The sequence below is a fragment of the Oncorhynchus gorbuscha genome, linkage group LG16 (assembly GCF_021184085.1).
Source record: "Oncorhynchus gorbuscha isolate QuinsamMale2020 ecotype Even-year linkage group LG16, OgorEven_v1.0, whole genome shotgun sequence".
Lineage (NCBI taxonomy): Eukaryota > Metazoa > Chordata > Actinopteri > Salmoniformes > Salmonidae > Oncorhynchus > Oncorhynchus gorbuscha.
The window spans coordinates 61,845,142-61,860,354 of NC_060188.1; the positions used below are offsets into that span (position 1 = coordinate 61,845,142).

Genomic DNA, 15,213 nt, shown 5'->3' on the forward strand with positions numbered 1-15,213 from the left:
TCTATTTCCTGACACCTGAAACCCCACCTCTTTAAGGAATACCTAGGATAGGATAAAGTAATCCTTCTCACCCCCCCCTTAAAATATTTAGATGCACTATTGTAAAGTGGCTGTTCCACTGGATGTCATAAGGTGAATGCACCAATTTGTAAGTCGCTCTGGATAAGAGCGTCTGCTAAATGACTTAAATGTAAATGTAATGTAAATCTATTTGGTGTGTGCTACGGCCCAAACAGTAGCCTGTGTAAAGTTGGTTTAATAAACCGTCAATTCGCAAACTCAAGCCTCTGTCTGGACAATTGTTCATTTATGATCTAGTCAGGTCATTACAATATGTTGATGGTTCCTTCAAAATGCAGGTAAAAACTACAATAAAACACTACACGTTTGAACTGTGATTAATTGGTAATACTTATTCCTAGGCACAATGATGCAAAATAAATCAACCTGCTGGTCAAACACTTGAAATACTGTACACAGTAGGCCTACTTCAGCGATAAACAGCCCAGAACCACTATGGAACACGTTCATTCCATGAGTCCCCGACCCCATCACCATTTATTGTAGTGTAGTGTCGCCTGCTGGTGAAATTCTACACTTGTCTGTATGTGCATAAAGAAGTGCGGTGGGCGATGTGCTGACGCCCAAATGTTCATTACAATCGGACTAAGACTAAGCCACTTTAAAAGGGGAAAACAGAAAGCGCCTTTAAACAGAAAGCGCTAAAGGCGCTTTTGTTGTTCTTTCTTGGATCGATTAGCCGTACAAATAATCAATGAGGAGATTCGATTAATCTGTCTCGGGCGCCCGGGTAGACGTGTTTTGCACTGGTTGAAAGTTCATCGCATTCCCTTTATTTGAGATGGCGCTCCTCCCTCACAATTTTTGCCCAGTTACGTCACGTGCCATAGACCGGTGCCCCGCGGTTCAGTATGATTGAATCAGCCCAGTGTCTATGAAAACTGTATAATAAAGCAGGGATTACGCAAGTACGTTTGAGGACCGGCACGCGATAAACGTGTGCTTGTGCGCTGACATAATACCATAGAAGATTTTTAGGCGACAGACGCACTTGGTTTGGGATACGCGTTTTGAAATAACATGGGTAATTGTTATACTGTTGGACCAAATGAGGCCCTTGTTGTTTCAGGTACGTACTGTTGTTACATTCATCTTCAACTTTGTAAATATTAAGTTGTTACTTTCACTTGTTATTTACAGTGACATGCACATTGGCGCGTGATTATCCCAATGGATAACCTCGTCATTGTGTCATTACCAATTCTGAAAATGTAGACCGTTACTATATTCCTCTGACGTTAGTTAGCTAGCTAGCTAGATCACAGATAGCTGACTCACAGTTGCCGCGTTCAAAACAACTGGGTACTCGGGGGAAAAACGGGCTCGGACTGGGAAAAATCTATTTGAACGGTCAGTCACCCACAACTCGGAATTCCAACTCGGGAACTCGGGCCTCTTTTCTAGTGCTCCGACATTCCGACCTGAATTATGTTTCCAGTTATTTTAAACGCTGCAGTTATGTGTTCCTCAGGGCAGGAGGTACGTATCACTTTTTTTCTCTAGATGCCACACCTCTACGACACACTATGTGATTGTAAACAGCACCACAATCGCACTTATGTCGTTATGAATCAAGTGATTCAAGTGGAACGTTGATTATGAATGACGGTCTCCGAGTCGTGAGGGAAGGGAACCGCCCATTCCCGTATGTCAGGCTGTCTGTGATGTCAGGTCTAATACGTTTGACATTTTAGCCATTTAGCAGGCGATTTTACCTAGATCGATTTACAGTTACCTATACATTCAGACCACAAATGTCATAGCAGATTTACGTAATACAGATGAAATGGTATGAAATTTGGCCTGGTATGTTAAAGCCACAGTGATTGTAGCTAATGGAATATTACCCATGAAATAAAGTACAACTCTAAACGTAGTATAAATAACTTGCTAAAAGAACATATTAATAGGTTTTACTAATGATGTTATATGCTTTTTGCATCTGAAAATGTCATTTCTGGATACTAGACTGCCTGTAGCCTTCTATTTGCAGTGTGGCAATATGAGGGAATGTGGTTGTCATGACTCGTGACATGTGAAACCTGAGCAAACCACTGGAATTTGTGGAACTATTGCCGATGGCTTTATTTCATCCATATGAGTTAAGTTAGAGACATTAGATGTAGCGTGAGGTCTTTTAAGGTCTGGAAACCGACTCCATCTTTACAGACCCTGATCTGTAGCAGCACTGGAGAAATGCAATTAACTATGTTATATTGGTAAATGTAGCTGCATATATGCCTTGAAAGATTACAATGTAATTTTCAGGCAGTTTCAAGGACAGACTTCCCTCGGTCCACTAGGATACGTGAGTAGCTAGGCTATCTTAGTCTTTTGTAGAAAGTTACACAAATTAGGCATGATATCATAATCAACCCTTTTGATTGTTTTATTATTGAGACAGATGGTATGTATGAGGATTACAAATCACTCAGCAAAATCAGATTTGATTATGTAATATTGGTTAGAGAAGAGAGAATCAGATTTGTACTCGTCTTGTACAGATTGCAGTAGTTTGACTCTGGTTTGGGGTGTAGCCTACTACAGTGCAGAGTAGTTTGTTTTCATCATAACCTCTTTGAGAAACCAGTTTCCTGTCTAATATTTTATTTGCCACATGGGCCGAATACAACAGGTGTAGACCTTAATGTGAAATATTTACTTACAAGCCCTTAACTTTATTTCTTGAACTGCATTGTTGGTTAAGAAAATATTTACTAGGAAAATATTTAAGGCTATATACAGGGGGTACAGGGACCGGGGGTACAGGTTAGTCAAGGTAATGTAGGTAAGGGTAAAGTGGCTGCATAGATAATAAACAGCAAGTAGCAGCAGTGTAAAAAAACAAAAGGGGGGTGTCAATGTAAATAGTCTGGGTGGCCATTTGATTAATTGTTCAGCAGTCTTATGGCTTGGGTCTTCCTGACATATTTTGTTAAGGATCCTTTTGGACCTAGACTTGGCACTCCGGTACCGCTTGCTGTGCGGTAACAGACAACAGTTTATGACTTGGGTGAATGGAGTCTTTGACAATTTTTGGGGCCTTCCTCTGACTGTGATAGTTTGTTGGTGATGTGGACACTCTCGACCCGTTCCACTACAGCCCTGTTGATGTGAATGAGGGTGTGTTCGGCCCTCCTTTTCCTGTAGTCCACAATCCGCTCATTTGTCTTGCTCACGTTGAGGGAGAAGTTGTTGTCCTGGCACCACACTGTCAGGTCTCTGACGACCTCCCTATAGGCTGTCTCATCGTTGTTGGCTATCAGGACTACATTCCTTACTGAATGAAAGAACAGCTTTTGGATTTTCCCTTGTGTTGAAACCAGAGGTATGAGTCACCAGATGACTATGAAAACCCAAATTATTATGGTCACGTGATCCATACTACAGTGACCCTCACTTTTCCTTTTGTCACTAGATGACCATGCTGCAACTGACCGAAGAGTTGTTGAGCAAGTACATGAGCTGTCTTTGTAACTTTAGGGTTATGGTTTGGTTTAAGGTCCGGGGTTAGGTTTAGGGGGTCAAAGTTAGGTTAAGGCACAGGCTAGCTTCTCTCATCCCCCATGAAATTCATAATGGCCCTGGAGGAGATGGCTGCTGTTTTACGGTCTCCTAACCAATTGTGCTATGTGAGTTTTCGTGTAATTTAAACTTATTTTGTACATAATGTTTCTGCCACTGTCTCTTATGACCGAAAATCGCTTCCAGATATCAGGATAGTGACTACTCACCTCGTACTGGACAAATGTTTTCTTTAACGAGTTAGATGCAAAGGATTTACTTCAGACACTTGACATGGCCCAAATCCCCATGATTCACATGGGAAAGAGACAGATATCAGGGATGTAGGTCATCGTGCCTTGTAAGGATCCGACTGCGAGTTGGTAATCTGCCTCTACCATCAGTCCTATTAGCCAATTTACCATCAGTCCTATTAGCCAACTTACAATCATTGGATAACAAAATAGACAAACTACGATCACTAATATCATACCAATGGGACATTAAAACATCTTTGGGATAGGCGTGCTGCTAGTGCCCGGCCTCGAAAACATCCGGTGAATTTGCAGAGCGTGAAATTCATGACAGAAATCGTAATATTAAACATTCATGAAAATACAAGTGTCATACATCATTTAAAAGCTTAACTACTTGTTAATCCAGTCGCTTTGTCAGATTTCAAAAAGGCTTTACGGCGAAAGCACACCATCCGATTATCTGAGGACAGCGCCCTGCACAAAAGCATTACGTACATTTTCCAACCTAGCAGAGGCGTCACGAAAGTCAGAAATGGCGATAAAATAAATCACATACCTTTGAAGATCTTCATCTGGTTGCAATCACAAGGGTCCCAGCTACATAACAAATGGTCCTTTTGTTCAATAAAGTCCTTATTTATATCCCCAAAAGTTTGTTTCATTGGCGCGCTAGACTCGGTAATCCACCGGTTCCCTCGTTCAAAATGCATACAAATGAATCCCGTAAGTTACCAATAAACTTCTTCCAAACATATCAAACATTCCTAATCAATCCTTAGGTACCCTAATATGTAAATAAATGTTAAAATTTAAGATGGAGAATACCGGAACTGCAATCTGGGAGGTATTCCTTTTGATTCCCATTGACAGCCATAGTAATCAAGGGTGAGCTGAAAAGAGATCTGGCTGGATTGTCTTCGGGTTTTCACCTGCCATATCAGTTCTGTTATACTCAGATATTATTTTAACAGTTTTGGAAACTTTAGTGTTCTATACAATAGTAATTATATGCATATCCTAGCTTCTGGGCCTGAGTAACAGGCAGTTTACTTTGGGTACCTCATTCATCCAAACTTCTGAATACTGCCCACTAGCCCGAAGAAGTTTTAAACTGTAATATCTTATGTTTCACCGAGTCGTGGCTAATTGACAACGTGAATAACATACAGCTGGCGTGGTTTACTCTGCATCTGCAAGATGGAACAGCCGTCTCCGGTGAGACAAGGGGTGACGGTCTGTGTATATTTGTAAACAACAGCTGGTGCACAAAATCTAATAGTAAGGAAGTCTTGAGGATTTCCTCTACCTCAGGAGAGTAAATCCTATCTCATAAGCTGTAAACCACTGTCATGACGTTGTCCTCTTTGGGTACAGCAAGCCCCTCCCCCTCTCCCTGCCTCCCCCTTGCCTCCTTCATCTAGACTGCTGTGGTCAGAGAGATCGCAAATTCTGAAGAGAAGGAAAAGACCCTTCTCATGGCCACACAGTATAAGAGAGAGTGAATTTTCATAGAGAACAAAGGAATTTCTCCCACCTCTCAAAGCTTGAGGTCCGAACAAATGTCATGTTCCGGAAAAGGTATAAAAGATCGGTGAAGAATCCAGCTACGAACTGGTCTGTGTTACAACTTGGGGAAGCTCATGAGAGACGGTGTGGCCACATTACCATAACACTGTTTATATAATAGCCTCAGATATGAGGTTTACATCTAATTGTTGTATAAGATGAATGAGTGAGTATGATACTGTTTACACAATTTTCAATGTGGTTTTGGTCTGTTTAATGAAGGAAACGCCAATTCCCTTTTGAGTTTAACTATATCAGAGGACCGCCCCTGAGCCCAGTTAGGGTCAGGCATCTTGGGACAGCCCCTTTTCTGCAATTCCGAATAAAACCCAACTTTGAGAAATTATCACCAGACCATGTTTTCCTCCATTACGAGGGGACAAAGGTTGTAGACCATTGCTGAATCTTTTAACCATACCACGTGGTAAACTCTTAGACTATTGATACAGACAGAATAAGAACAAGTCTTTGATATTAATTACTAGTCTGCAGCTAGGAATTCTGTATCATTGAATGCGAAGACCGACAACCGCTGAAACATCCATTCTATAACGAATGAATGAATGTCAATCTGAACAATCCACTCTAACCACACACAGAGAGGGACGGATAATTCTACAAAAGAAACAAACTTTTCACCAGCGATCAAGACTACACACTGAGCGTAAATATATATTGATTGCAATTGTTCCCGAATGAGTGAGCGTTCATGTGTAAAGGATTAGCATTCAATTGTTAGAATTATTAACTCTGTAGTGACTTCTTGGTCGACCACCATTTCCCTTTTGTCTAACAAGCCGCGATGCCGGTTTAGCCCACTAGGGCACTTTCTTGTACATTTCTTGTAACCATATTGACGTTGTTTGTTTATGCATTTCTGTGAATTACTTAGTTAGTAATAAAGAAATTATTTAAGACAATTGATGTATGGATGACTCATAGTGAAGCCTGGGTTCGTGCAGATAACCAATTTACGACGTTTGGAATGAGACTAAAGTGAGGTAAAATAAATAATTCATTAATCAGACTATTTGATCAGATATAAAATATCTGAGAAGTTATTTTAGGAAATTATAACTTTAATCTGAATATTGTCCTTGGTGCCCCGACATCCTAGTTACATGATTAATCAGTTTAATCACGTAATACTAATTACATAGAATCTTTGATTAAAAACTAAGTCTTCAATTTAATGATAGTGAAGACACCACACTATTTATAAAGAGTTTATCTATAGTCTTCATAACTGTCTATTTACCACCACAAACCAATGCTGTCACTAAGACTGCAGTCAACGACCTGTATACGGCCATAAGCAAACAGGAAAATGCTCATCCAGAGGCGGTGCTTTTGGTGGCTGGAGACTTTAATGCAGGGAAACGTAAATCCGTTTTACTTGTATGATAAATGTGCAACCAGAGGGGGAAAAAACTCTAGACCACCTTTACTCCACACACAGACGCGTACAAAGCTCTCCCTGCATTTGGCAAATCTGACCATAATTCTATCCTCCTGATTCCGATTTGCATGCAGAAACTAAAGCCGGAAGCACCAGTGGCTCGGTCAATATAGAAGTGGTCAGATGACGCAGATGCTAAGCTACAGGACTGTTTTGTTAGCACAGACTGGAATATGTTCCAGGATTCTTCCGATGGCATTGAGGAGTACATCACATCAGTCATTGGCTTCATCAATAAGTGCATCGACAACATCGTCTCCACAGTAACTGTACGTACATACTCCAACCAGAAGCCTTTGATTAGTTTACATTCGCACTGCGCTAAAGGGTAGAGCTGCCTCATTCAAGGAGCGGGACTCTAACCCGGAAGCTTATAAGAAATCCTGCTATGCCCTCCAACGAACCATCACAGGATCAATACAGGACTAGGATTGAATCGTACAACACCGGCTCCGACGTTCGTCGGATGTGGCAGGGCTTGAAAACTATTAGACTACAAAGGGAAGCACAGCCGTGCGCTGCCCAGTGACACTAGCCTACCAGATGAGCTAAATCACTTCTATGCTCGCTTCGAGGCAAGCAACACTGAAGCATGCATGAGAGCATCAGATGTTCCGGAAGACTGTGTGATCACGCTCTCCGTAGCCGATGTGAGTAAGACATTTAAACTAGGGATGCACCAATATGACATTTTTGGCTGATATCCGATATTTTCCTTGCCAAAAACGATACCGACATTTACCATTTTTAGTAGCCTTTTAACCTCTCTAGGGTATGTGGGACGCTAGCATCCCACCTGGCCAATATCCAGTGAGATTCAAATACAGAAATACTCATAAAAATTCACAAAACAAAACATATTTTACATAGGTTTAAAGATGAACTTCTTGTGAATCCAACCACGGTCTCAGATTTAAAAAAAAAATGCTTTATGGTGAAAGCATACCTTACGATTATTTAAGAACGTAGCCCAGACCCTTTTTTTGTACTTAACACTTTTTCTTTACTGCATTGTTGTTTAATAAGTGCTTGAAGGTAAACATTTCAATAAGGTCTGCACCTATTGTTTGGTGCATGTGACAAATACAATTTGATAACTGTCCATTATGAACAGACCACCCTCCAACACTTATGATTTTCTCTTAGAATAAAAAAAGTTTAGTAAAATAGGACTTTTTTCTTCTTCTAAGAAACAAAGGCCTAGCCATAGCTCATGAATCAACCAGGCATGAAGCTAGCCAAAATGTGATGCCATGCTTTTTAAGGGGTAAATTCTCACTCCCATGGTGGCCTCTAGTATGTGGAGTCTGTCTGGCATCTGAAGTATTCTGAGGGAAGCAGAGCAGCAGCTGTGACTACAAGTCAGTCACTGAAATAATCCATCCTTCCAGGGTCTGTTTCAGCATTGCTCCTCTCCACTTTGGAGACTTGCATTAAGACGTCCATCTTGTAATATGGCCCACACCCCTCATTGCAAAATTTCAGTATGCAGTGAGTGCTGAATGGTTCTGGGAGTCTCTGACCAGCACGTAGGTTTGGGCAATATTGCATAAAAAGTCATCTAGATTTTTAAATTGAGTGGCATTTGAGTGGCATTTTTTTACACCTTTTTATTTAATCTTTAACTAGGCAAGTCAGTTAAGAACACATTCTTTGGCCTCCCGGGTGGTGCCGCGACCGGGAGGTCCGTGGGGCGACGCACAATTGGCCTAGCGTCGTCCGGGTTAGGGAGGGCTTGGTCGGTAGGGATGTCCTTGTCTCATCGCGCACCAGCGACACCTGTGGCGGGCCGCACCAATATGGTAGAATCCGAAAACTATCATTTCGAAAACAAAACATTTATTTCAGTGAAATATGGAATCGTTCGGTATTTTATCTAACAGGTGGCATCCCTAAGTCTAAATATTCTTGTTACATTGTACAACCTTCAATGTTATGTCATAATTATGTAAATTTCTGGCAAATCTGTTCGTAATGAGCCAGGCGGCCCTAACTGTTGCATATACTCTGACTCTGCGTGCAATGAATGCAAGAGAAGTGACACAATTTCACCTGGTTAATATTGCCTGCTAACCAGGATTTCTGTTAGCTAAATATGCAGGTTTAAAATGTATACTTCTGTGTATTGATTTTAACAAAGGCATTGGTGTTTATGGTTAGGTACAATCGTAGAACGATTGTGCTTTTTTTCCCGCAAAGGCGCTTTTGTTAAATCATCCCCCAGCGCTGCATCGATTATATGCAACGCAGGACACTCTAGATAACTACACATGGTTGATGATATTACTAGTTTAACTAGTGATTATGATTGTTTTTTATAAGATACGTTTTTAATGCTAGCTAGCAACTTACCTTTGCTTCTACTGCATTTGCGTTACAGGCAGGCTCCTCTTGGAGTGCAATGAGAGACAGGTGGTTAAAGTGTTGGACTAGTTAACCGTAAGGTTGCAAGATTGAATCCCAGAGCTGACCAGGTAAAAGCTGTCGTTCTGCCCCTGAACAGGGCAGTTAACCCACCATTCCTAAGCCGTCATTGAAAATAAGAATGTGTTCTTAATTGACTTGCCTAGTTGAATAAAGGTGTAAAAGAAATCTGCAAAATCGGTGTCCAAAATGACTGATTTCCGATTGTTATGAAAACTTAAAATTGGCCATTCCGATTAATCGGTCGACCTCTAGTGTGAATACTTTCTGAAGGCACTGTAAATAGCCTCTGAGCGGGATGCCCTTGCAGCTAAAATGTCATTCTGTAGGCCTAATAATAAGTTAAAGATTGTTTGCCGTCAAGACAAGCCAGCGTCTCCCCCTCGTGTGTGGGGGTGTCGTTAAAGCTGGACATTTCTGGTCAACAGCCAGAAATGCTTGACGCCCTTGCTGTGAGTTTTAAACCTGTAAGCCAGAATACCTTAGATGAAGGGTCAATTTTTTTCTCTCTCACTCACACACGCTATAAAAGGATTGAATCACACAAATCATGTGAAAAACAACAGCAGACATTTTTTTTGTTGCATTTTTTACCCCCTTTTCCTGCCCAATTTCATGGTATCCAATTGTTAGTAGCTACCATCTTGTCTCATCGATACAACTCCCGTACGGGCTCGGGAGAGACGAAGGTCGCAAATCATGCATCCTCCGATACACAAACCAACCAAGCCGCACTGCTTCTTAACACAGCGCGCATTCAACCCGGAAGCCAGCCGCACCAATGTGTCGGAGGAAACACCTGGCAATCTTGGTTAGTGTGCACTGCGCCTGGCCCACCACAAGAGTCGCTGGTGCGCGATGAGACAAGGATATCCCTACCTGCCAAACCCGGACGACGCTAGGCCAATTGTGTCGCCCCATGGACCTCCCGGTCGCGGCCGGTTACGACTGAGTCTGGGCGCAAACCCAGCGTCTCTGGTTGCATAGCTGGCGCTGCAGTGCCCTTAGCCACTGCGCCACCCGGGAGGCCCCCAACGGCAGACATTTTATTAATGTGACATGAAGCCATGTCCTCATGATCCGCAAGGAAGCTTAGAAACTCGTGTTTAGTCAATAAAATGCTAGGCTATTTATTATGGTGGTGGTTCATGCAATGAATTTGATTTGAATGATTCTTTAATTTCCTCTCAGGTCTACAGTACCTTAGGCAAACTGCATTTCCTCCACATTTTGGAGGGATATTACACATGCTTGTCTGGGTAGATGAACAGACAATGTTCCCTTGGCATGAAACATTTATCTACAATGTGCCTTATTGAACATGACCCTGGTTGCCCTTACAGCTGACAGTCATTCTCTACATTCCTCAACTGAATTTGCTCCTTCTGAAAGGCAGCTATAATAGACTGGTGGGTTGTTGCGCAACAAACCCGAGGTGTTCACAACCGTGGAGCAAAGATTGACAACATTTTAAATTATATTTCCTCTACATTTTATTGAATACACTACTCAAAAAAATAAAGGGAAGACTTAAACAACACAATGTAAGTCCAAGTCAATCACACTTCTGTGAAATCAAACTGTCCACTTAGGAAGCAACACTGATTGACAATAAATTTCACATGCTGTTGTGCAAATGGAATAGACAACAGGTGGAAATTATAGGCAATTAGCAAGACACTCCCAATAAAGGAGTGGTTCTGCAGGTGGTGACCACAGACCACTTCTCATTTTCTATGCTTCCTGGCTCATGTTTTGGTCACTTTTGAATGCTGGCGGTGCTTTCACTCTAGTGGTAGCATGAGACTGAGTCTACAACCCACACAAGTGGCTCAGGTAGTGCAGCTCATCCAGGATGGTACATCAATGCGAGCTGTGGCAGAATATTTGCTGTGTCTGTCAGCGTAGTGTCCAGAGCATGGAGGCACTACCAGGAGACAGGCCTGTACATCAGGAGATGTGGAGGAGGCCGTAGGAGGGCAACAACCCAGCAGCAGGACCGCTACCTCCGCCTTTGTGCAAGGAGGAGCACTGCAAGAGCCCTGCAAAATGACCTCCAGCAGGCCACAAATGTGCATGTGTTTGCTCAAACGGTCAGAAACAGACTCCATGAGGGTGGTATGAGGGCCCGACGTCCACAGGTGGGGGTTGTGCTTACAGCCCAACACCGTGCAGGATGTTTGGCATTTGCCAGAGAACACCAAGATAGGCAAATTCGCCACTGGCGCTCTGTGCTCTTCACAGATGAAAGCAGGTTCACACTGAGCACATGTGACAGTCTGGAAACGCTGTGGATAATGTTCTGCTGCCTGCAACATCCTCCAGCATGACCGGTTTGGCGGTGGGTCAGTCATGGTGTGGGGTGGCATTTCTTTGGGGGGCCGCACAGCCCTCCATGTGCTCGCCAGAGGTAGCCTGACTGCATTTACGTACCGAGATGAGATCCTCAGACCCCTTTGAGACCATATGCTGGTGTGGTTGGCCCTGGGTTCCTCCTAATGCAAGACCATGCTAGACCTCATGTGGCTGGAGTGTGTCAGCAGTTCCTGCAAGAGGAAGGCATTGATTCTATAGACTGGCCCGCCTGTTCCCCAGACCTGAATCCAATTGAGCACATCTGGGATGTCATGTCTCGCTCCATCCACCAACGCCATGTTGCACCAGACTGTCCAGGAGTTGACGGATGCTTTAGTCCAGGTCTGGGAGGAGTCCCCTCTGGAGACCATCCGCCACCTCATCGGGAGCATGCCCAGGCAATGTAGGGAGGTCATACAGGCACGTGGAGGCCACACACACTACTGAGCCTCATTTTGACTTGTTTTAAGGACATTACATCAACGTTGGATCAGCCTGTAGTGTGGTTTTCCTCTTTTAATTTTGAGTGTGACTCTAAATCCAGACCTCCATGGGTTGATAAATTTGATTTCCATTGATATTTTTTGTGTGATTTTGTTGTCCGCACATTCAACTATGTAAAGAAAAAAGTATTTTATAAGAATATTTCATTCATTCAGATCTAGGATGTGTTATTTTAGTGTTCCCTTTATTTTTTTTGAGCAGTGTACATTTGCTCAATGAGCACTTTTCTCTCAAATACATTGTTACTTGTTGGTTGGCTAGCTAGCAAATGTTATATTAGCATAGACGTGATGAGTCAAAACAACTCAAAACAAGACATGGTATCAATAGGATATGAGCTGCCTACGATTCCCCACATGGCAGCTTCCTTGTCATAGCTAGCAACTATTTGACCGTCAATCATAACACTGAGTTCTGCCCCGTCAATGCGCCGTGCATCGCTTTCGTGAAGTAATCTAACCTGTCGGAAGAATGGAGTGGCAAAATAATCCCCTTTAATATCATAGCTGTCTTTGTTAGTTTATTTACTCTAGGCCTTATCATAGCCTGGGGAGCCGACAACCACTATCAGTAAAAACCCTTTTGATAACTGCCATTTGTTAGCACAATTGTGTTTTCCAGAACTTGATTTCTCATTTGTGTGTGAGCTAACTTTCCTGCAGTAGAAGTGTCACCACCATCAATTGTGGTTTGTTGGTGTATGTGGAGCAAGGGGAAGTTCTTAGTGAGTGTTTCTTTTGTGGTCTACAGTAGGCTTGTTGTGACTGTAAATCCAGTTAAATAACTTGTTTCTACATGAGGCCTAAAACACTCACAAATACACTGAACTAAGAGGGGAATAACACTACATACAATATGACACTGTAATAGGTTAACACTAAATTGGGTTTGTTTGTAGGCATGTGGAGGGGTGGTACAGCTTTGGTTGACTTGATAACCTATGGACTTTATGGTTCATTGTTATAGTACTGTAGCAAAGAATTTCAATCCCAATCTACATTCAGTTAGATTGAGTTATTGACCTATATTCCAACCACTACCACCCACTCCTCCCTGGTACCTCAGCTCTTCAAACTGAGGTCTGATACTGGTCTGGTTTACTGTGGTCTAATAATAGTGTAATACTCTGATAATGATACTGCAGTGCAATGACAATGACTAACAATGTGTTCAGTGTAAAATACAGAACTATTTCTATGGTGTTATCATCAGTGATAGTGGTTACAATGTCATACTCATGTTGTCTGTGTTGGCCAACAGGGGGTTGCTGTGGCTCCGATGGGAAGACCTATGTGGTGGGAGGCTGGTCATGGGCCTGGTGGCTCATCACAGACATCCAGAGGTAAGGAAAAGGTGTAACCCATTCACAGGATTTAGGTAGCCTACAGTTTGGAAATGTACACCAATGGAGTGATTTCAGTGCCAACAAACAATATTTCTGAATTTGATATGCCTATTGAATTTGCCTAAAATATTTGAATTCAATATTTTAGGGTTTGTAATGAACAAAGTGAACCATTGAATTAATAAATGGAACTTGAATAAATATTGCATTCAGTTTTAAAATTCAATATTTATTTCAATATTGCATTCATTGTCTGTGCTTGAAACTAGACTTGATAAATGTTGAATTTAAATATTAAATTGAATTGTAAAACTGAATGCAATCTTCAGTTTCAAATCATAAAATACAAGTTCACTTTATGAATTCAATGATTACATTTGTGCATTACAAATTCAGAAATATTGAATTCAAGTACAGTTTCTGTTGGCACTGAAATCGCTCTACACTGCCCTAACATCCAGCCATTATTTACCTCAAAGGCCTATTGTTTGTTGGTAGACAAATTAGTGTATTAGTGTACGCCATATTTAAAACTGTGCCCATTTATCCTGACATCTACACCACACATTTAAACATATTTCCAATCTACGTTAGATATTATAGTCTCTTCACCAACACAAAATAAATGAGTTTTGTTATATTATAAACTGGACAAGTGGTGTGTGTGTAAACACAGCACATCACAGCACCCACTACTCAGCTGCTCTCGAACACATTGCAGCTAACAACCCCTGTACACACTACAGCACAGCATTGAAATGGAAAGACAAACACTGACAGAGGTTAGGGAAGGTCAGGTGCAGTTCATTCTCACTGAATTCTGTTCTCCTGCTACAGACAGATAATATTACAGTTGGCCTGTATTTAACAAATAAACATTTTATTTTCCACAGTGCATATGATAGTTGTGAAATCAAGTTGAAAAGATTAAAACATTTGCGGTGATCGTTTTTATATCTTTGAACACAACATATCCCATTACAATTTATTTGATGCATTTTCCCTTAACTACATATACAGTATTGTTAATGTTATAAATGTAATGTATTATGTGTATGTTTGTTCCCTCTTTGTTTCTGCCATGCTAACTAACCTGCCTTGCCTGGTATGTGTCTCTCTCTCTGCCCTGCTGTGTCTTGGGGATGATGTCTGAACTAGCTTCAAGCTATAAAGACAAGTTGTGAATCCCAAACCACCCCCTCTCTCCTACCAACTCGCTTCGAGGGCCCTCCGTTATCACGTAATGCTGACAACTTCAAGGGTGACTTCCAGAGAGTGGCGATGGGCTCAATAAACCCATTAACTGCGGGACACACTCTTGACTTGAATGATGCAATTCATGTTCCACATTTAAATGATAAAACAAGCATGAAATTCAAATTAATAAACCTCCGTAACAGTTAAATGTTTCATTTGGGAGGTATTTCGTCTGTTACATGTGTCAAGTCTCGAAATCAGTCATCAACAAATGCATGTGACGTATAATTAGGCACACCTCTTTTCTTATGTATGAAATTCAAACATTTTGCAGTGCATGTTGGGATAGCACTTAGCTCTGATGCTTGCAACCTGGCTGGCTCGGTCAAAATGGCTATCTGAAGGTCTAATTACACCTTCAATAATTTTCACTCCCTCAGCTTTGGGACACAAATGGAGGTGTGTGTAAACGTGCAAATGGAGGGGGGGGGGGGGGTGATTTGGGATTCAGCCAATTGCTT

General features: G+C 41.8%; 1 protein-coding gene across 2 annotated transcripts in view; it reads left to right on the forward strand.

The window, feature by feature from the left end:
• The first annotated feature begins 921 nt into the window (after positions 1 to 921).
• LOC123998804 (flotillin-2a) overlaps positions 922 to 15,213 on the forward strand; it is a 33,000-nt gene continuing 18,708 nt past the window's right edge. Inside the window, exons 1-2 of one of the 2 annotated variants that reach the window (XM_046303964.1) lie at positions 922 to 1,150; positions 13,411 to 13,492. In XM_046303964.1, coding sequence (XP_046159920.1) covers positions 1,102 to 1,150; positions 13,411 to 13,492 — 131 coding nt within the window. In that variant the 5' untranslated portion in view covers positions 922 to 1,101. The remainder of the gene's footprint in view (positions 1,151 to 13,410; positions 13,493 to 15,213) is intronic. The other variant, XM_046303963.1, reaches the window with a different exon arrangement.